This window comes from Boleophthalmus pectinirostris, unplaced genomic scaffold, assembly GCF_026225935.1.
Source record: "Boleophthalmus pectinirostris isolate CB_2022bp ecotype Guang Dong unplaced genomic scaffold, ASM2622593v1 HiC_scaffold_22, whole genome shotgun sequence".
Taxonomy (NCBI): Eukaryota; Metazoa; Chordata; class Actinopteri; order Gobiiformes; family Gobiidae; genus Boleophthalmus; species Boleophthalmus pectinirostris.
In genome coordinates this window covers 14821080-14844923 of record NW_026571190.1, presented here as the reverse complement: position 1 = coordinate 14844923, position 23844 = coordinate 14821080, and the positions used below count along the sequence as shown (strand labels likewise).

The following is a 23844-nucleotide window of genomic DNA, read 5'->3' as shown; positions in this document are numbered from 1 at the left end:
GGGATTTACACTATTTTTACACACTACACTTTTTCAGAAGCAAACCTGGCTTATTAAATTCTAAAAATCATATCATAAGTGGGCAGCAGTAGCTCAGCTGTTACAGCGTTTGTTCATTGATCCGAAAGTTAGGCGTGCGATTCCAGCTTCCACAGATGAATGTTTGTTGTTTCCTTAGGCAAGACACTTCTCCATCACCTTCTCCTTCACCCATCTCACCAGTGTTTGCGTACATAGCTGTATGAATGTGTGTGTGAATGGGTGAATGGTCTTTGGTGTAAAGCGCTTTAAGTGGCTTGAAGGTGGAAAAGCATTATATAAAAATGTGACCATTTACCATAATTCTAAAACAAGATTTAAGTATCTTTACTTCATTAAAGACAAAAAACCGAACACTTTAAAAGTATATTTAAAATGTACACATAAAAAATATTCAATTTGATTTTACTTGGATTTTCCCCCTTTTTTTATTGCTTCATTTGATAAGGTGTAAGAGAATAACAAGCAAACAAAAATACTGAACACTACTTTTTATAACCTACAGATTTGTGAAGTCAACTGGCCATATATTCTACCGTATATACTTTTTTATTGATCCTCTTAAAAAACTTACTTTGGAAAGTCCTGAGCAGAATAACTGATATCCACACCTCAGTGACTATTAGTAATTAACTCTATGCATATCTGACAGCTCAGCATTTTACACAATCGCTTTCAAAGCTGATTAACAAGGCCACAAGTTTTTGCAACCTGGTTCTGCACAGAAATAATGATTGCGTATTTTAGAGCACATGGAGTCAGCAACCTACTTAATTACAAATGGGCAGAGGTGCAAAGAGTATAGAGAAACAGACGGAGATATGGAGAGATGGTAGTCTTAGGGGTACCTCAGTGTTATTTCCTATCCACCAGATGTAGGTGACTGTTCCCACTTGGCTTGGCCACAGCACTGCAGTCAGGTTCACCTCCTTATTCCTCACAGCCACAAAGGGAGCCGAGAGATGGATATACTCCAGCTGACCTACTCGCAAACACACAAGCAGCATATGGTTAGAACACAGAAAAGATAAAATGTATGCCGAATAGTAGCAAATTACACAAGAAAATTGCTGAAATTGGTAAAATGCAATGTACAAGAGGAGTGATTTTGATCAAAAATGTTCTGCATTTTTTTCAAAAGAATAGAACTGATAGTTTTTTTTCTGTCTGGTCTCAGATAATAATAAAAAATACTTTTCAGTCAGTCCAGACTAGAAAGTACAACTACCTGCTATCAAATGTAGTAAAATACAGATACTTAAATATATTAAGGGTTTAAGTACAGTCCTTTGCTCCTTTAATGATTGCGACTTTTAACATTTTGGTTCTGTTACATCTGGCTTTTGTTAAAGGTCTTATGTTATGCAAAACTGACTTTTGTGAACTTTAAGCCATAGCAAAAGAAATTCAATTCTGTCCTACCTGGGAGGCTGAGGGATTACGCTGACAACTTTAAGCCATGTTAAAAAGTTGTGACCATGTTAAAATGCTGCAAGTCCAAAAACATGCATGGAGTTGTGTTTCATTTCATTCACACAATCCGTTTATTAGTCTGTCTATATCTCCACATCTTAAAATGCTCTCCTCTGCTTTGTGATGTCATGAAGTGGTAGCTTTCAAGTTACCATTTCTTCAGTAGAGATTGGCAATCCCAGCTGGAACAGGTTGTTTTCTGCTTGAGAGAAGAACTATGCCAAACAATATATAAACATGTGTGAATGAAACAAAAAACTCCAGGTATGTTTTATTTTAATTTAAATAATCATCATATGTATATATATATATACTAGAACTATATAGGCCTATATATATATATATATATATATATATATATATACACACACACACACACACACACACACAAAAACAACTGGCATTCAAAAGAGCTTAATGTAACATCCAGACATTCAATAATAAAAAAAAAAAAAAAACACAGCAACTTTTCACATGTGTGCATCCATATATACCATCCATAGCTATTGCATGCAAAAATAGTTGTAATTGAAAGCAAATTGTATGTAGGTTATGATGTGTGCTATAAATGTTGAATTATAGAAACAAAAAAATCTTCCTAGTCTACTCTGGACCTTTTTTAAACAATAACCATCATTTTGTCAGTGCCCAGGTAGAGAAAAAGGATTTTAAGCTCATCTCAGCCATAGATGTCACAAAGAAGCATCACGATTGTATTTATTTACTTCAGCCAAGTGATCCCATATATATCATGAAATATTATTTATTTGTTCAAAAAAGTCAGATCATTCTGTGTTATATGTTTCCTTGGAAACTCATACATGGCAGTATGAAGCTTATACGTGCGGTTGTTTGCTCAATATTCTCTGCAGTCCTCTCGCCCGAGTTGCTTACCATCTGTGTGTTATTTTTCATTCGTGAGGCTCTTGAGGACGCCCCAGCTCTATTTGTACGACTGGCACATACGATTGACAGATTGGATGGAGCAGCCCCACTCCCCGATCAATAAGTCAGCTCCATTACATCTGTCACCCGAAGCCGCAGGGGGCGCCGGTGGTCAGTCTTACATATTACTCCTGCCTCTTTCATATAGGTACCCGAAAATCCGGATTCCAGGAAAAAGGCGACTCCGGTGAAATGGGATTTGTTCTATCTGACTTGTTTGTTTGGAGATTGGAGGAGGGGGCTCAGTCTGTGATAGAGTGTATACATGCTGACAGTCACAATCCAGCTCTATGTGATAAAGAAAAGGGAAGCTGAGGAATAGTTGAATGTGTAAAAAGAGACTCCTATCTGTATGAATGCACGTCACAAGGCTGGGAAAAAAAATAAATGCAAGGGTGTGCTGTGGTGGTGATAGGGAAACTGATGTGGTTCGGTCAAAAACATATTGGGGAAGTTTTTTAAGATATCAGAAAGGTATTCACATTGTTGCCAGAGTTTACAAAAATAAAACCGTTATTTTAATAAAGATGCATAGGACATTGTGGATTTGAGTGAATGGTGGATTGTGGAAAAAAGGAAATAAGGCATAATTAAAGATCCACAATGTAACTTTTTTGGTGCAAGGTCCACAACCTGCTTGTTTCTGGAATGTTCTATTGTACGATTTTATGCCTTTATTATTATTATTATTATTTTTTTTCCCATTGGTAAAAAATCTCCATAGAGATATATACACTTACATATACTATATTGTACGATTTTCTGATCTATGTTTTTTCCTTATCACAAACATACCTGGAGTTGTGATGCTATGTCATAATACAGGATGTGCTCCACTGTGTTTTTAAACTCCATACACCTTCACTAGAATCATTTGGATAATTTCAGCCCTGGAAATGCCAATGTTTACTGAACTACTGGTAAAAGGTAGCTTCATGACATCACAAGGTAGAACAGAACATTCTGAGCTTAGGAGATGTAGACAGCCTGATAATGCAGCAGTACTCAAAGTGATGCAAATGAGTCAAAACACAAGTCCAGGTACGCTTTTGATGAGGTAACAAGCTCACAGGAGTCAACTGTGTGTAATGTAGCACCTTTAATGCCATGCTGTAGAACACTCCAGGCTAAACCATCTTCACAGAGACAAGGGCCCTTGAACCCTCCAACTGAAGGTGCATAGCCCCTTGAATACAGAATGTATGGACAGTGGAAAACTGTGGAAGCCCTAGACTTGGGTTGACATGCAGGTGAATTTTAATGTTGAGTTAATTCTTTTTTAAAAGGTCAATTATAAAAAAAAAAAAAAAAAAAAAACTTAGCTTGCTTAAAATGTTCACTTTTATAAAAACAGGTAGTACTACTTAATTCAAATTCGATTTAAATCTAACATAAAAAAAATAAAAAGAAAAAATGATACAAAGAAAACATATTCCATTGTTCCCTGTGGGGTGATGCATTTTCCCTTTGTAAATGAGGCTCCACTTTGCATCCTGAGCCTGTTCTTGTTGATGGGGTCTTGTCTAATCCCTGCCTCAGCACTGAGCCTAAAGCACATGTCTGTACACACTTCAGTTTAGCATGCAGCTGGGACCAACATCACCTCTGAGAACACAACGTGCACTTCTCATGTAATCCATTTAGCACAAAACTACAAATCTCTTTTCAAACAGGTTCTGTATGTAGAAATGGAAATAACCCACTAGACACCTGCTAGTAGGAAATGAGCATGGGCGTGCTTCCGGCTCCACTGACTCTGGCTACAACTCACTTTTCTATTGAAAAAACGTTGCCCTTCTCTCCATAACTGCTGCTATCAGGCTTGGCATTTTGTTCTTAAAATGTTTGTATTAACCCGTTTTACATGATCCTGATGTTTTATTTCACTATTTTTTCCATAAATCCCCCCGTGGTCGCTCCCACTAAAACTTAACTTAACTGAAAAGGTTAATCAAAGGTGTGACAGGATGACGGAACTCAGCTCCAAAATTCCGGCCTATCACAGTATAACAGCAGATCTCGATGAGTTTCATTTGACTGGAGCCGGATGCTATGGGTGGTGTCAGACTCTTTATATAGTCTATATTTCAAGATATTTTTGTAGCAGTGTTCAGACTCACAGTTGACATGGAGGTAGAGGACTGCAGTCTCAGAGCCCAGACTGTTCTCGCCGGTGGCTGTTACTCTGTAGATGCCCACAGCTCTGTAGATGTGTCTGATGCCCTCCTCGATAGAGCTCACATTGGAGTAAGTCACAGCGTGTCCATCTCCAAAGTCCAAAGTGATACTGGTCCGCGCCCCATCGCCCTGAACAAGAGGATATGATATAGAGTGATTTAGAATGGTTCATACTGTAGAAGAAAAAATATGAAACTAAAATAAAGTTTCAGATTATATTGGATTTTATTCAGCAAAATGTACTGTCGGTAAATATTGGACATACGTAATAATGTAAAGGTTAAAGTGCCCATATTGCACTATTGTGATCTATGCTATAATGTTGTACCCTCATCACTAACAGACCTGGACTTGTGTTTTGTTTCATTCACACATGTTTAAAACACTCTTCTCTCAAACTAAAAACACTCTGTTTCAATTTGTGATGTGGATAATTTCAGCTCTGGAATTGCCAGTCTCCACAAAAAAAAAAAAAAAAGTAGGTTAACCTTGGAAACTACCAATTCATGACATCACAAGGTGGAACAGAGCATTTTGAGCTTTGGAGAACAGTAAATGAACTCAAGATATGTTTTTGAGGAAGTAACAGGAGTGTAACATGGCTTAAAGCTCACAAGAGTCATCCAGTGACAAGTCATTTTTTGTAATATAGAACCTTTAAAGTTGAGGTACCCAACTTTTTCTCTCGTAAATGAGTAATGATATTTCCTTCTCAGAAAGAAGTGCATTCTAAAAGCAGAACTTTGTGACAGACCAGTTCTAGCACATTCGAGCCACGTGAGTCACTATATGATGTTGTGTGATGAGAGCTGACAGGCTGTGCTTTGGTGGTCTACCCTGTTTCACTTTTCCATCTGAAAGCACTGTTCTAACGCGGTGCTAGGGGCATGTGAATGTGATGTCCAAAGGGTTTGTGAAAGCTAGGAACTAGTTACACAGATTTGAAACCTACCTTCTTTCATAGTTTGAGGCACAGCCTAAGGTTACTTATTTTAAAATGATCAAGTTCAACATTAGAATATTTCTTCTTGATATTTCCATATCTTATCGTATTACACAGAGTACTTATTGAATACTGCCCCCCATTTGATGCAATGTAACACAAGATACTATTTTGTACAACCTGACAGCACTAACATTTCCCCAGTATAAGCATGTCCTACCTCCTCCAGAAACACGAGGAAGGTGACGTTGGCTCCGAGGATGGCAGTGTGGGTGCCCTCGCTGGTGACCAGGTGCAGGCCTTTGGGTGCCTGGACGGGGCATGGCTGCCTCCGGGCTGTGTAATGCACGCTCACCCCCGCAGTGCAGTTATTAGAGACTACTTTTCTGTAGCTAAATACACAAAATGATTATTTGGCATGCAGGTACTGGTTTTCAATGTATTTGTAGTGTATTGTGATCATATGGTGTAGTCCTTCATTCATCCAGGAGTGGTTCACTCTAGAGAAGGTTTCATCTGTCATAATTTGCACATCTGGATATTTCGGCGCCGATCCAAAAGCCAGACCCCTGAAAATGTGTTATTTAAATCCATTTTCTATTTTATCTTGAATTTTCAGATAATGTAAAAACTTTTTGGGTAGACTTTGCTAATGTGTGTGAAAATGAAACCATGTCCACCATAGAAATACACAGAAATGAACCCCAGCATGTTGTCACTGCAAAGTATCCATAAAGTGATTGCATCAGTATGATGAGCTGTGTACATTGAATCATGAAGTACCTGTTGAATTGATTCGAGTGTGTGGTGAGAGCTCGTGTCTTTTGTGGAGCAGCACTTTGTTCTCTTTGTGCTGCTGCTGTTTGTGAGTGGAGACTAGAGGCTGTTGTATGTAAACAACAAGGCCTTTTGACAGAGATGAAAGTAATATCAACACTTCAACTGTTTTCAGACTTTTAGAGTGGCTTTGCACTAGTGTTTATGATCTAAGAATGGCACTTTATTCTACTATTGCCTCATATTGCTACAGCTAACATTTTCCTATAAACTACTAATAACATTACCACCACTGCTACTCTGAATCTTTGTTTACTGTATACTTTATCATTTTTACTGGGGGGTAAAAAGAATTGACTTATTGAATACAAATTTTGAGCAGCTGTATTGTGGTAGAGTTCCTTTTTCATTTGGTGTTATTCAGAATACTTTTCTAAAATCAAAGAGATGCACTGGTACTTGATCACACAGGCTTCAAACTGCTCAATGTGAAAAATAGAAAACACAACTCTTGTAGTGCGTACTTATGTCATTTTAGTTTTTCCAGTTAGAAGTAGAAGTAGAAATGTATAACAAATGCTGAAAAAAATTTAAAGCAGATTTTTTTTTTTAAATCCTATGTTGCACCTTTATACTATAATTTATATGCAACTCTACATGAAAGTATTTTAAGTATTTAGAATACAGTACTCCGATTGGGCCATGTATCAAAATGTGTTACAAAATATATTTTCCTGCAGGCATTCAGTATTTTGTAACTGAATACATTTCCAAAGTATTCTTTCCATCACTGTACATGTATACCAGATTTATTATTTATTTATTTATTATTAAAAAGCGTGATTTATTTATTTATTTTTTTATTTTTTTTTGGGGGGGGGTTGTACAAACTTGGCTCTATAATTGAGTTGTTTAGCCTAATTTTTAAATTAAAATATTTTTTAACAGTGTGAATTCAAGAATGGCGTAATTTGGTCAGATTTTCATTAAAAGAAGTCTATGAAGTTTCTGAAGTTGGCAGGATTCTCTCCCCATCATTCCTGCTTAGATCTGACTGACAGCATTCATAGGGTCATAAAATACCACTATTTAACGGTGAGGTTTTATGAAGTACATTTGGATGTCGTTCAGAACTGTCACTGTCTTAAAATACGACTTCAGTTCCACTTCATCTGATTATTTCCTCTCTTCCTCGTCCTCTGCTGGTCATCAGATTTTGTTATAGTGAGTTTGTGTTTCAGTACTTCCTTCTCTGTCCTCAATATATTCATCTGCTGTACAAAGCAAGGCTAGAATCCAAAAAGTAATCAAGAACAAATATTATCACTTCAAAAGAGCAGTAATATTAATAGCAACTACTTTCAGTTTTCAGAGTAATAATGTATAAAATGTGTAATTAAATCTTTGGTGGCATTTTTTCTAAACATGCAAAGTTGCTTTACAGTTTGGTGCATTATTCACTCAGTTCAAAGCATCTACTTTCAAAAAATGTAAACTTTTTTGTGTGTGAGTGTGGACAACTCAAAAGATATATTATTTTCAGTGGTCATCATTCTGAAACTGATGGATATAAAACCCAGTCACCACAATCAAGCAAGGTGGGTGTATTGCTCATGGACATGACAACAAAATGCTTTGCTTATATAGTGAAAATCAAACCAGCAAATACAAAATTTCATATGCATTTAGAACAAGAAATTACAGAGACAGAGCATGTAAACATAACATATAATCTTAGTGAAGGCAATTTGACCGCTGATGTAATTAGAACGAATCAATGAGTACATGAATTTATGTAGGCCTACTTGAAAAACAAGGAGGAACACTTTTTGAAGTACCTCGTAATGATGTCACAAAGTGGCATTGCCTTTTTGAGCTCTGAAAAGGGCAGAGATGTCTATGTTAATTCTACTACTTATGTGTACTTACCCAGTGCTGTTGAGGAAAGTCATCCCTGTGGTACAGCTCCTGGACATGGAGGACAGGTGGAACCAAAAGGCTGGAGCACACTTCCCACTGGTCCGACGCTCAAAGCCATAATCACTGGAACAATATTTTAAAAAGATATGTTTAAAGAAGACCTATTGTGCTGCTTTATATTTATAATCTATGACACCTGTGGGTCATTATGTTATAATTTGGACATTTTAAATTGCCCATTGACTTCCACATTAGAAAACTGTGGTGCCCAATGGGAGCTGACATCGCCGTAAACACCATCACAACATATCCAATGGATAACTGCACAACACGCTAAAGAATAGCAGATTTTTTCGATCTTGGCAGTCTTTTTTACAAAAATGACTACATTGACGATAAGTACAGAGCAGTGGCCGCATGCCGGTGGCGGTGAAGGGTCAATTTTGCATAATAGGTCTGCTTTCATTCAGGACTACTGGCATACCTGCAATGCATTTCATGTCCCAGACTCAGATTTCATAGCAATCCAGGGAAAATGAACCAGCTAGATTATACATCCATTACTGATCTAGTATTTTCCATAAAACAACATTTTGGATTAAAATGATTCCTATATATATGTACCAACTTATTCTTCATTTATTATCCAGCAGTTGCCTATGTCCATGTTTTTCCATCATTTAGTGAGTAAAGAGCCATTAGACAAAGTACTGCCATATCTGTTGGGTCATATTGTGATAAACGTTGGGTGCATTCAACTTCCTACTTCTATTTTCCACTAGAATTGTAATGACGACATTCCACTAAATCATCCACCTGTGCTACTATGCATCTTTGTTCACTATAAATCCAATTGAATGTGATGTGAAATGAGTTGTTCCAAGAATTTATGTCTATTCAGTCCAGATTAAACTGAGCTCACGGAATAATTTCCACTCCAATTTTTCATTTGCTTTATGCTGATCCAAATCAATCATTATGAAAACAGGCACAAATCAATCAAGTAATAATCGAGTAAGCTAATGAGGAAAAACCCATCATAAAAGTTGTTTCCCCTTTAAAATCACACACACACACAAAATCAAACCAGGATGAGAATGAAAACAAGGAGGAAAAGACACATGACAAAGACAGATCAGATCTTCCTGAGGCAAATTCAATTGGAGCCAAGATGGAGGCGAGTGCAGCGTGACACTCACTTAGGAGATGACTGATGCTACTCAAACCCAGACAGATGGGACAGGGTTCACAGTACATATTAAAACAACTCTAGACCACGGTGCCATTCAAATGCTTTGTCTTTATGCAGTACATTCTAATCCACAGCCTTTGTTTGTCCTGCGAATTAAACGGCCAAGCGTCGCCACTTCCTCTCAAATGATGGGGACAAATTGGCCCAATTAATGCAGCGCGCTCACAGATGCAAAAGTGTTGTGATTGTAAATGAAAGCTATTAGGCCGGCAGATTTATGAGGGAGAGGACCAGCTTCACTCAAGAGACCTGCGCCCCCGAGACACCGCCGCATAAACGAGAAATGAAAAGATAAAATTAATTTTGCTGATAATTTTGTAGAAAGCAGGTTATAGTGTTTATATAGTAACTGCAGCTGGGGACATGCTTGGGGATAATGAATACACAAGCTGATTTGAGGTTTGAATTTTCTATGATACTGTAATTGACTTTGATATTGCATTCTATAAAATAAATCTGTGGCAATTTATAACAAAATTACACGATATTTCGTCTTCAGTATATTTAGTATATACAGTGTAGAACTTCCGAACGCTACCTTCACTTTTAGAAAGTATCTTGATTTGAATTACTTAGGGATGTAACAATAACCGCAATATCGTGATCTCGCATCGTCAAAAGTCTCACAATAATACCGTGGGCTGTCACAATATATCAAATTACAAGTTCCTTTGCTTAAATGCATGGTTTTATAGTAGCAACAGCTTATGAACATGGGAAACTACATATCCCATGATTCATTTCAGTGTAGATAGCATGAAGAAATATGTTTTTTTACTTGAATTCTTGGGATTATGATGGAAATAATTCACACCAAAATCTTGTCAAGGTATTTTAAAAGCAAAAAAGTGTCCCATCTACAATAATATTAGCCTCTTAAAACTATCGCAATAAATATCGTACAGTGAGATATGGATATCGTTACATCCCTACTTCGTTGCTATGACCACAGAGAATGGTTGCTATAGCTTGAAACCCATGTAAATCTAGAGTTAATTCCAAAATATTTGCTTGTTTGGTGTGAATATAATAATTTCACATACAGGTTTATGCAATTACAAATTTGGATAACCCTCGGTGGTACACTGCAAACCTACAACCATCCTGGGACAGACTGATGGAGCTACATCACAATACATAAGCATGCAAATAAATAAGATTTATGCAACCAACATTTTGAATTAAAAGTCTTATATCATGGAAAACTGTCTCCTGTGAGCTTTTAGCCATGATATAATGTTACCTCATCAAAAACATACTTAGAGTTGAGTGTTGTTTCATTCACACAAGTTTGAGTCATCCTTTATTATTAGTTTGTCTACATCTCCAGCTCAAAATGCTCCGTACCACCTTGTGATGACATGAAGAGGTAGTTTTCAAGTTAACAACAATCTTTTACTTTTTGTTCAGTAGAGATTGTCAATTCCAGATCTTAAATCATCCAAATGATTCAACTGAAGGTATATGGAGTTTAAAAACACAGTGCAGCACTTTCTGTATTACCACATGACGAACTCAGAAGAACTTAGTCTAAATAAGCAGGATTTGTGTGTTAAACATGTGTGAATAAAACAAAACACAACTCAATATATGTTTTTGATTAGGATACAACATTATAACATCGATCACAAAATGGCGTAATACGGGCCCTTTAAACAACTGTAAAAATCAACAGTTCAGTTCGTCGTAAATCCTGTCACATCCATCAAAACATACCAAACTAGCGATGAAAAAGTTCCACAACAGTATAGAGAGTCTCACCACTCAAAGTCAGCCTCGGTGCAGTCACACGGAGCAGATGACATAGACAATGCAAAACTCTGGCCCATCACACAGCGGGACATCGGCTTCAGCTTCCTGTAGATCCTCTTGGCTCCCATCAGGCACGGCTCTCCCTGGGGGTCCCAAAGTATGGAAAATATATTTAAGAGTCACAAAAAATAGTGCCATAAAATAAACTGCTTTTGTCACACTTTTTTCCATGAACAACAAAGAGATTCGTCAACAACCTGTGTGAAAAACAGTGCAAAAGTCTCGTATGTGTCACTTCTTTAAATGTATGGAACAAAATAACATTGCGCTCCGAGAAGCTGCCAGGTCTATCTCCATTTTTAGTCTGTGTGGGAAGTGAATATGAGATGAGCTCAAAGCAAGATAAAAAGATTAGCAGCTGATAGTTCCCCCCGCATGCATTGGGTGTCACTAGTGAGACGTCAAAAAGCAGCTTGGTCTCATGAGCAGACTTAATACTATTTTTCGCTTTGTGATGTTTTGATTAAAAAGTTGCACTATGTAACTTTACTGGGGAGAGGTTCACTACCTGCTTGTCTCTCTATATGAATAAGTTATGGCTTTGGAATATTTCACAGTATCTATCTTGGATTCATTAAAGGGCAAATATGATGCTACTTTCTGATCTGTGTTATAATGTTGTTTCCTCATCAAAACATACTTAGAGTAACACACAAATCCTGCATATTTAGGCTGAGTTCTTCTCTCAAACTCTGTTCCACCTTGTGAGGTCATGTGGTAGGCAGTGCTTCCACTGTGTTTTTAAACTCTATACACCTTCACTAGAATCATTTGGATCATTTCAGTCCTGGAATTGCCCATCTCACTTGTGTTAACTTAAAAACTATCACTTCATAACATCACAAAGTGGAACAGAGCATTTTGAGGTTTGGAAATGTAAACAGCCTAATAATGCAGGATTACTTAAGCATGTGTCAATGAAACAAAACACAACTCCAGGTATGTTTTTGATAAGGTAAGAACATGCTTTGTCTTAAAGTCAATTCTGCATAGTACAGAACCTTTAAATTCTAGTTTTTTTTTGGTTTTTTTTATTGGCATTGAAAAAAATTGCATTCTTTCAGTGAGTCGAGTAACCTCTCCACAGATTTGACCTGTAACTTCAAACTTCAGTAAGGTAGGATAAGGTAGGATAAGTTTAATGCTGCACTGTGGAACATTCAGCAATACCATCATCGAGATAAGAACAGAGATAAAAGGCAATCTGATCCATAACATCTCAGATTTAGATCTGGTTTAGTCCAAGTTTAAACTTGTTAAGCGTGATTTAGTCTTGTGATTAGTGATGGACTTGGTATAGACCTGGTTAAGGCCTGGTTTATTTATGATTTTGGACATGATCTGTTTAACGCTACTGTAAATTTTGCTCTTGGTAACTCCTCTTTACATCTGACTTGGCTAGACTAGAAGTCAAAAAGCTATTTTAATTTCAAAGTTGAAACTTAATTTGGAAATTTGAGATTCCTTACTCCAAATCACTGCCAGCACTTTCTCTGTCCAAACTGTTTCCTTATTTTCAGTTTGGTCGCTGAGTGGGACCTACCCCATCACAACATAATCGACCTGGACTAGTGTCATCTCCCATGCTTTATAGTTTGATCACTGGCCCACAGAGAACATATGTGAGTCCAGATTGATTACTGCTCTGGTATGAGAATAAAGGGGAGCTCCTGTTTGGTCCGGGCAGGTTGGAACAGCTTTGGGAACACTTTAACTCATGCAAGAAGAAGACACTTGTTGACATGCTGTGTAACTGATTGGGGAAAGTGAGTTACATGAGGCATAAGGGTCCAACAAATGAGAATAAACTCAAGATCATTGCTATATTTTGGTGAACAAATGAATATGTTAATGTATTCAGCGAGAAGGAGGACTCTTTTGTAAAAATAAGGTGGTTGAAGTGTCTTGCCCAAGGACACAATGCAAGTTAGAACAGCCAAGGTAAGTCAGGATATACTTAATTCTTGCCATAGGTAAATGTCCTCACAGCATTTGACCTGTCCTTCAGAAATACTACTGGAGTATTCTGTCAGGAGCAATGGCTCTATGGAACCAACAAGCCTCCTGACAAACACTATATCTCACCTACTTAACATATGAAAAGGGCAAGTGACAAGTCTGATCTGTGGAGTGGCATCCAGACTCACTGTTAAAATGCATGTGTTCTTGAGCAATTAAAAAAACACATGGATAGATGTATAGATAAATAGATAGATAGAAAGATAGATAGATATGTTTAAAAGTTGCACAGTGCACCTTTAATTCAAAATTTTACACATGAGGACTAAACATGGGTCTAAACAAGGACAAATTAAGGATTATACTAAAAATGAAGTAAAACTGGGCCTACTGGTTGAAAGTACAGACAATCAATCAGAGTTATGCAATTCACCTTTAATTCCAAAATGTGAACATCCAGACTATGTTAAGACAAGTGCTGCACTAAGAATAAAGCAAAGCTAAATTGAAAAAGTGAAGAGTGAAGATGCATCAGGATAGGAAGTCACCGACCGTAAAGCATCAAGCACAGTAAATACATTCTCAAACTCAATCAAAAATTGGTTAACAGAGAAAAAAATGATGTCAAATAATCACTGCATCTCACCTTGTCAGCACTATGTAAATGACAAACTTATTAACATACCATTTTTCCACAAGATTGAAAGCTGCAGTGCTGTGTTATATCTTATGCAAACCTGGTAGTGATCCAATTTGAAGATGTTGAATTTTAATACAAATTTATGGAGATGTTACATTAAGTGTCACTCTTATGTTGAAATGGAGCTGGGATCTATATTCCCGCTCCATCTGGCCAGCGTTTAGAGGGGGCGGTGAAATGAACAGTTTGGGTTCTTGTGTACCTGGCTGTGGCGGCAGAGGTGGGTAGAGCTGCCAAAAAATTTACTCAAGTGAGATTAACATTACTTCAAAATCGTAAAATGTATTAGTTTTAGTAATAAATATTTGGGGACAGTAAGAGTATTTAACTCTTGGGACGTAACATCTGATTTATAATTTGGAGTTAATGTAATTGGAAGGATAAAAATCTTAACTTTATAGAGGATAGACTACAAAAACTTTGACCATGTTGTCCATTCCAGTCTGGTACAGTTCAGTGTGGCTATGCTTCTGTTGTAGCATCGAGCTGGAAGTAAGTGCCCTAGATACAGCACCAAAATGAAATTTCTCTACCAGTGGAGGTGTAATGAACAGTCTGGCTCTGGTGTAGCTGGTTATGGAGGTGTAATAAACAGTCTGGGCTCTGGTGTAGCTAGTTGTGGAGATTTAAAGCCGCATTCTATTGAAAGTCTGTAGTAGATAAATCCGAGTCAGTTCACCCGACATCTGTTGTAAATGCGTTCCATTGCAACAGTTGGGGAAAATATGGATGCCCGAGAAAGTTTAATGTTTAGTTTGTTAGCTTATGAATACCATGAGCAAGCCATATATACTACTCCAGGACAATGACTGAACAGGGATGGCGCATGATGTAAGTATAATTTTGTTAATTCAAGTATCATGTAACCTAGGCTATCACATAACTAAAAATGTGTGTTGGTGTAATGGTAACATTAGCAGAAGTGGCTATGGATACAGCTGTAACATTATATAGGTTATGTTTACTGTTACAATTTAGTGTGTGTGCTGCAAATTTTTCTGTGACGTAAATCCAACCGACTCAGTCTGCACTGAACCAGCCCAAGTTTATGTTTCAGAACCCCGATTTAATTGGCCGTGCCATTGCACTTTCTCGAGGTGGAGGTCAGTTTTCCCAGAGTCCCGAGCACAACAGAATGCGCCATAATCAACAGTTTGTGCTCTGTGTTTACTTGGTTGTAGAGGTCTAATAAACAGTTTGTGGTTTGGCTGGTTCTTGAAGTGTAATGAATAGTTTGGGCTCTGGTTTACCCGGTTGTGGAGATGTAATGGATGCGTAATGAACCTCTTTGGGCTCTAGTTTATCTGGTTGTAGAGGTGTAATAAACAGTTTGTGTTCCCTGTTTACCTAGTTGTAGAGGTGTAATAAAAAGTTTCTGGTTTGGTGTAGCTAGTTGTGGAGGTGTAATGAAGAGTTTGGGCTCTAGTTTATCTGGTTGTGGAGGTATAATGGAGGTGTAATGATAAAGTCTGGGCTCCTATTTACCTGGTTGTGGAAGGGTAATAAACAGTTTATGGTCGAGTTTACCTGGTTGTGGAGGTGTAATGAATAGTCTGGGCTCTGGTTTACCTGGTTGTGGAGATGCCAGGTCTGATAGTCTGTCTCACTGCACCTCCTGTTGAAGATGGACCTGAAGTCGATTTTCACCAGCTGCCACTCAGAGCGGTGACTGACGTGGCCGAAAATCCTGTGAAATAGGCACATATACAGAGGCTTGTTATTAAAGAGCATGCTGTACCAAAGTTTTCTTTTAGATTTATGGATGCGTATGTATTTTGTGTATTTAAATATATTTCAAATCATTAGAATTATAGAAAGCCAATCTTGACTCTTTCATTGACTGATGAGGTGAAACTTGTTTAAAGGTGCATTCTATATAACGTTTTTGGTGGTTGGGGAGCCTGCCACTTGCTTGTCTAACTGGATATTATGTTGTTTTGTCTCTAATGTCTAACAGTATAGCATTAAACTGATATATTTAGCATTTAATTCATTATTTAATTACCATATTCTTCATGAAGCAGAGCAGTTGACAGAACCAAACCACAAAAAGTTAAGAATGAACCTTTATGAATAACCGACTCAAATTATAAATAATATATTTCAAAACTTAGCTGAAAAAAAAATACATTATTCTAGAAATTGTACAAAATCTTCATATATAATAATAAGAAGAATCCCTTTCCAAATGAGGTTTATTAATCAAATCTACCGAAGGTTTCAATGATAAATAAATAAATAAATAAATAAACAGCATGCAAAAACAATCCAACTACATAATAGTTATATTTATTTGGATTCATTTGAACAACAATGAAACCTTTGTTAACCAACTTGCATCGATTGCGCTGTAGGCATATTGTATGTAAGCCTGTCACAATAATTCCTATATCCACTTATTGTTCAATACACGCCAAATGGAGCAATCATTTTTAGGGGTCAGTACTTATAGTGGGCACTTTTTCTTTGTATTTGTATTTGTTTGTATTTTTCCGTACTACAATATGATACGAGCTGTAGAAGACTGAATAAATAACTTCTCTGACTCATTATAAATACAAACTAAATAAGATGTTTCATTCATTCTTTATTTATTTATTGCAGTCACGTCTTTTTTAACAATATTTTACATTTAGAATAGTTTTGGGGGGATAATTCAGCTTTATACTTTGGTTTCAGTATTATGGTTTATGGTTTATGGTAAATGGTCATATTTTTATATAGCACTTTTCCAACTTCAAGGCACTCAAATCAAAGCGCGTTACATCACAGAACCACTTACCCATTCACACCCACATTCATACACCATTCACACCCACATTCATACACCATTCACACCCACGTTCATACACCAGCGTACGCAGACATTAGGGGCAAAGTGGGTTAAATGTCAAGGATACAATGATAGCATTCATCTGTGTTTATGTCGAGACTTATTCTTACTATATTTAGGCAATATTTTCAAGATATGCATCTCACGGTTATTGCGATATTTTGTGGAGGCTAACAAAACTGTTAATATGCTATTTTTTCCTCTTAAAATGCCTTGACAAGACTTAATCCAAAGAACTAAGACTTAAAGGTGCTTAGAACTGTTATTTCTTCTTGTAGTCTACACTGAAATGGAGCAAAGGATCATGGTCTATGTAGTTCCCTCTGTCTTTTTTTAGCTATTGCTGCACCATAACTCTTAATTTAAGCAAAGAGACTTGTAATTCGATATATTGTGATAGTCCACGATATTATTGTGAGAACTTTGACGATACGATATCATGATATTTTGGTTACTGTTACACCCCTAACAACAGGTGTTTTATACTTTCAAAAAAACATGAATTTTAACCATGTGCAGGCTTGCTTCTCCATAGATCTGACCATAAACCTGTCTCCATTACGATTACGAAGTTTGTTTCCATTCTGTGGAATAATCAAGGCAAAACAGTAAGATCGCCATGGAGAGAGGCAAGTGTCGGACCCTCCACCAGAGAAGATGCAGAGTAAGTCCATCACCTGCATGTTTCTATGGATATGTCTGTCTGGAATGTTCCACAGTATAAACCTTAGATCCGTTAAATCACAGGTGGTTATATAGCTCAAAAATCCCTAGAAAAAGAAACATTTTGACGGTTAGCAGGGTTGCCTCTCCACAGATCTCAAATGTAACCTGGTCTAGTTTGGTCTCCATGAAGATAGAAAGGTTTAATACCACACAATAACATGTTCACGGAGAAAAGCATTTGATGGAACAAGACTTAAATAAGAATGCCATAGTAATGGGCGCTCTATTAGAAAAACAGTCATGTATGTTATTGCATTATCCAGACAGGGAGACTGATCTACATGCACTTTCCTCCTTCAAAGCTTACGGTAATCACAACGACTAACCCGATAAATATTCCGTATACTGCTTCAGATTAAGCGGGAGTGTTTTTCAGCGCTGACCGCCCTCACCGTTCCTACCACAACCTATTCATCACAATCACGTTGTCAATTAGGCTCCCAGGCACCCAGCCGTGACAGGCACTTACTGTAAAAATGAGTACAAATTGATAAGAAAACGGCATTATGAAAACTAATGGTGTGTCTCTTGTTCGGAGAGGCTTGTAAGACATTGGAGTGCTGCTGGAACGTGCTGTGTAAAAGATCAGGGACACTGAGGGGAAAAAGATATGGAACAGAAATTGAAATGAACTTTTTCAGGAAATTTTAATTGTGCTCTGAAGAGATTGGGCCCTTTGTATTGCAAGGATTTTGAACTACTATGAAAAAGAAATGTATTTTTTGCACTAGAGATGAAGCTAAATACACATGGCCTTGTGTATAGAAACAGGTAGATAATGAGGAAGGGAAGGTCGAAATTGAATGTCCAAAATGGTATACACAAATTAATGGTATGGCTAAATCAGATTTAATTCATGAGACAAGACCTAGAAAATGGAAAATGAGAGCAATTTGAAGTCCACAGAATGGTACAGAATAGTGGATTACTCAAATGTGTGTTGTTTTTTCCCTGACAACACATAACATGTACATATACTCAATATTGATTCCGATACCACACTGATAATAAACAACACTCTTTCTTTAGACAATAATTGTGATTTTCGACATGAAATAACAGTACTTTCTTTTTTATTACCATGTGGAGTTATATCTATGCAGTGGTGTAGTGGGGATTTTTAAGTGGGGTTACGGTTATGAGTCATGATGTCATCAATGTGACAGCCTACTAAAAATCAATAAAATTTGATGATGTTTTTTTTTTACTCAAAATGATGCGGAATCATGTTATTATCGTTAATGCCATTCATAATCACCTACAGAACATAAGGCAAGGCAAGGCAAGTTTATTTGTATAGCACAATTCGTACACAAAGTAATTCAAAGTGCTTTACAGAATAAGAAATACATTAAAATCATAATAAAAACTAATCAAAACATAAATAATCATGAAGATTAAAATTAAAAAAGAGAGACATAAATTGGAGAGAAGAGTGCGGAATGAAAACCTTTCAGTTATATGCACAGTTAAACAGAAATGTTTTGAGCTACATCATAGGCTACAACACATATGCCCAAGCCTGAAACAGGTCTAAACCAGGACTAAACCAGGTCTAAACCAGGACTAAACCTGGTCTAAACCAGGACTAAACCAGGACTAAACCGGGACTAAACCAGGTTTAAACCAGGACAAATCTTGGATTTAAGAATGAGTGAGAACCACAAGTCCACAGATCAGGGTGTCTGCAAAGCACGATGTGGAGACGGCTGCGCTTAGCTCTGCGCTCTGAGGCAGTCACCGCGCCGGTTCTTTCTCCTGCAGTCATTCGAGAGTCTACACAGTCCCACCTCTGGGCCCGTTCCGACACTCAGTCCTGGTTCAGTTCTGGTTTAATCCTGGTTTGGAACTGGTTTAGACCTGTTTTAATCCTGTTTTCGTCTTGGTTTAGGCCTCCTGGTTCAGTCCTGGGATCAGTCCTGATCATGAGCCTATGCAAGTTGTTTTCACCATTGCCAATAGCTCTGGTTTGACTTTTAAGTTGTAAGATATTAATTTTTTGTTCATTTTGTGTTTTTTTTTTTTTATATCTCACATTGGGAGAAGTGGGTGACGGTGTTCCCCTACCACACCCCTATATCTATGTAATCCCACAGTGATCCACTTTTCCATAGTGGTCTCTAGGAGTATACTAGTCTATGTGGTCTTATTAATTGATTTCAGACAAACAACTCCTTCCTGGACTTTGTGAGGACCTTTCCCCATTCAAAAGATAGACTATTTTAATTTGACTTGCTTAATTGTCCATGGAGGATGGTTGCCATAGCTTGAAACCTATGAATACTTGTTCTGATACAGCTCAAGATCATTCTAAAGATATTCAAGAAAGGTTAAGGTTTATGTGCTGTGAATGTGAGTTTTTTAGTATCGATACCTGCTCAAATGAATATCTAGTTTTGATATTGGTTTTAGTATCGATTGACGAACCATGCATATCCCTGACTGGCTAATCAACCTTTCAATCACATCCATGAACTTTGTGTAAATATTAGAGAAGTGGATTCTGGACCCCAAGCAATATGTTTGCTGTAATTAGCTCTGAAAAGTACATTTGCATACCATATACAGAAAGTGTCAGAGGTGGTATTATGAAAGCTAAAGGCGTGTCTTCTCTTGCACCGGTTGCAACAGACTTGGGACAGACTGAAATGTGTGTGTGTGTGTGTGTCTCCTTTAGGGCGCACTACAAAGATCTGCCAGTCTGTCTTTGGTGGCACTTGTCATGAAACATTGATGTAAAGCCTGTGGAAATCCTCTGCTAACACGAAATAACTTCTAATTTACTGCTGCAGAGAGAGGAACGAGCGAGGTTACAGACCATGTGAGTCACAGTACAGCATTCCAGTGAGAAGAAAGTTTCCTGGTGGATATATAGGAATGGATTTATCGGAAAAAAATAATTATACTTTGCAGTTGGTGTCGTCAGTATCCCCTGGAGGTGAGAAGCTAACTGAAAGCACTACTCTGTTAGAAGCTCTGTTACTCAAGTCAGACTTAATTTGAGTTTTGTTTTAACACAATCTGACCAGAAAGAGCTTTTATTAGTTGGAACTACAAATGTGTAAACCAGTCTCTCGCACATAAAGGTACAGTCACAAGCCACAGCATTAACCGACAGTTTTTCACTCTCACCTTTTTGTTGAAAATCTAACTCCTAAACAAGACCTTTAATGTTTGTATCGATCAGAGGCTCCAGAAAAAAAATGTTTCCTAATGTGTGCATTGTGTCAGCATTGTAACTGCTGAACCATTGTGTGTTATGGATCCTCAAGTATGCCATTATAATCATATGGCTATTGTGAACAAGTTATTTTACTTTGGTTTATTTATGCTGACAGAGAAGAGGTTCAACTCTTTCTCAGTCTTTGTCTCATGTGGATAGACCTAGTAATTACAGATATATTCGCCATAAACCAGGTCAACAAAGAAAGTTAAACAGCAAATTCCACCGTTGTATTATAAAACGATTAAAAACCAACAGACCAAGTCAAGGCATTAGTCAAAGCTCACAACGATAAAGATTCAGTTCTTGGACATAAATGTGTTGAATCCAGTTAAATAGAAATAGGAAGGTCCCGCTGAGATTCAATACCTTATTCACGTGGGAGACTTCGCTCACAAGGGACCTACTGCAGTACATATGTTTATAGACCGAAAACCAGAGAAAAAATAGGTATTTGAAATCTTTTATTCCTACTGCCATTCACCTTTTAAATTCTACATAGATGAGATCTTTTATGAGACCCCTGAGCTCCTCGTTGTTCAGAATTGCTCCATGTGTTGAATGTTTGTTTTTTTTACTGCTCAAACTAATTGCCCCTGGTAGGATTAATAACGTTCTCTGAATCTGAATCAGTCCGGGAATCGAAACTAGGAGCTACCCTGGGTGAGAATAAGCTTGAAATGTATTCAAACAGTTATTAATACAATGACTCAAAATTGCTCTACTTGGTAACAAAACAGAAAAAAATGTAATCCCTGTCACATTTTTCTATTGTTCACACTGTTATAATTAGAAAACGTATTGATGAATTATTTGAGAATTTGTATTATATCAAATCTTGTTGGTTCTGTGGATTAATGTTGTGTGCTCACGGTGTTGTGAATGTGACTGCACTGTCTATTGTCTATTGTCTGTTGTCTTTTGTTGTGTTTTTGTGCCAATTGCCAGTCCAACAAGAATTTCTCCATAAAGAAGACAAAACGCTTATCTAAATATTGCTTTACATTCTATTCTAATGGCATTTATTATTAAAGGGACAGTCCAGAATTTTGTACATAGGACCTCATTTCCTAGTGAGCCAGAGTGTTGGAGACGTGTGGAGACACTTTTTGAAATATTCCACCCAGTCCTTGTATTTACAGAGTGTTTGCAGGGTCACTGGTGCTAGGCTAACACATGTCAATGGCCATATTTAGCCTGTTACTAAAAAAGTCTTACCCACTCCACAAAGCACCCGAAGTAAATCTATTTTAACGCCAGACTGTCGATGTAAATGTTTGTGTAAAACTAACCTTGCATCACGTGAATTGTCACATGTTGAGGGACTATTTTCTCAGCAGCAAGAGACTTTTACTTTGCTGGTAAGATAGGTGCTACGTGATATCAGTCCGCTGCTGCCAAGCTTTCTGTCAGGAAGTACAACTCACTGCTGCTGCTCAGACATAAATCCTTCAAATGCAAGGTTGGTTTTACTTCTAAAATCATTATATCAACACAGACATTTACATCAACAGTCTGGCGTAATAATAGATTTGCCTCGGGTGCACAGTGGAGTGGGTTAGACTGTTTTTAGTGGCAGGCTAACTATGGCCATTGACATGCACTAGCCTAGACTCTGCAAATACAAGGACTGGATGAGATATTTTAAAAAGTGTCTCTGCACGTCTCCAACACTCTGGCTCACTAGGAAATGAGGCCCTATGTCCAAAATTCCAGTGTCCCTTTAAAGGTGCATTGTGTAACTTTTCTGGTGGAGTGTATGTCAAATGCTTTTCTCCATGGAGATGTTATTGCTCTGTCTGGAATGTTTCAGAGTATGGTATTAAACCTTTCATGGAGACCAAACCGGGCCGACTTACAGGTCAGATCTGTGTAAATGCAACCTTGCTCACAGTCAGAATTGCCAGTATTTTTGAGCTATAAACCACCTGGAATTGTATAAATGTAAGACAGACCTATTTAATATCATACTGTGGAACATTTCAAGCAGAGAAATGACACATCCATGGAAACAAGCAGGTGATGGACCCCCAGCCAAGACTTTTCCATGGTATTAATATCATGTCTGAAATGATTATGACAACACTAGCTTCAATACTTTGTTTCTTCAGTGCGCCAAAATGCTAAAATGATCGAAGATTATGCAACAATGACAACTATTAATTTCCAAGCACTTTTCCCTTATGAGTCTTGGCAGTGGAGCTGAACCTGTTTTTGATGAAAGGTGAGGCACACTCGGGACTATGGCCAGTTAATACTTTCAGATAATGAGAGACAACCAGTGAAGCACTACAGGCAATCTACATTTGCAAATTCAAACTCAGGATGAGAAAGCACAGAAGCACAGAGCAGACAGGCAAACTCCACTCTGAAATACTGCTCTCCTACTGTGACGACATTAAAAATCAATGTAAGTCAAGTCCACGCGAAATATAAAATTACCACAAGATTATATGTTCCTGTGTAATTTCTCAAGTTCCTTTTATGCATGTTGTCATAATTTGCCATCCTGTTCATCAAGTGTGTGGATCTCCTGTGATGCTTGTGTGGGGAGAGCATTTTTGAAGTTGGATATAGACCTTGAAGGAAAGCTGTTTTATTCATGAAACGGAAAATATAAAATATACAGGAACAGTTGGGAGGGCTGAATTGAGCAGGCTTAGATAGAGATGCAGACAGAGGCTTAGCTCACACAGCATAAACTACGAGTGCAAAAATAGTGCAAATATTGTTACTGTGATATATGGAAATAGCTTCCATGCACAGGAATAATTTTGCAACACTACATCTGACAAGATTAGCCAAAATTCTACGATCAAATCCTTCAAAAATACTGACACTTCATCTTGAAACAGCAAACTGTGCATTTTTTCAGCTTAAAGGCGTTGTATCTGTCCTAAACAAGAGAAAAGCACAACTAGTTTATAAGCAAATAATAAGGCAATGTTAAGAACCACTAGCATGCTTATAGCACACTCCCTGTTTGTGGACGATTTATAAATCAAGAAATGTGCTGTTAGCATCCTAGTTATTGTTAGGTTTACAGTCTCTGAAAGTTGAAAGT

The 23844-nt window shown here is 37.5% G+C and overlaps 1 protein-coding gene across 1 annotated transcript in view; it reads right to left on the bottom strand.

Moving 5' to 3' along the window:
* The window catches only part of LOC110159892 (VPS10 domain-containing receptor SorCS1), a 473381-nt gene that overhangs the window by 22071 nt on the left and 427466 nt on the right, over positions 1–23844 (bottom strand). The window contains exons 18-23 of the mRNA XM_055158440.1: positions 15568–15685; positions 11289–11422; positions 8285–8398; positions 5799–5970; positions 4578–4764; positions 888–1021 (exon numbers count right to left, since the gene is read on the bottom strand). Coding sequence (XP_055014415.1) covers positions 888–1021; positions 4578–4764; positions 5799–5970; positions 8285–8398; positions 11289–11422; positions 15568–15685 — 859 coding nt within the window. The remainder of the gene's footprint in view (positions 1–887; positions 1022–4577; positions 4765–5798; positions 5971–8284; positions 8399–11288; positions 11423–15567; positions 15686–23844) is intronic.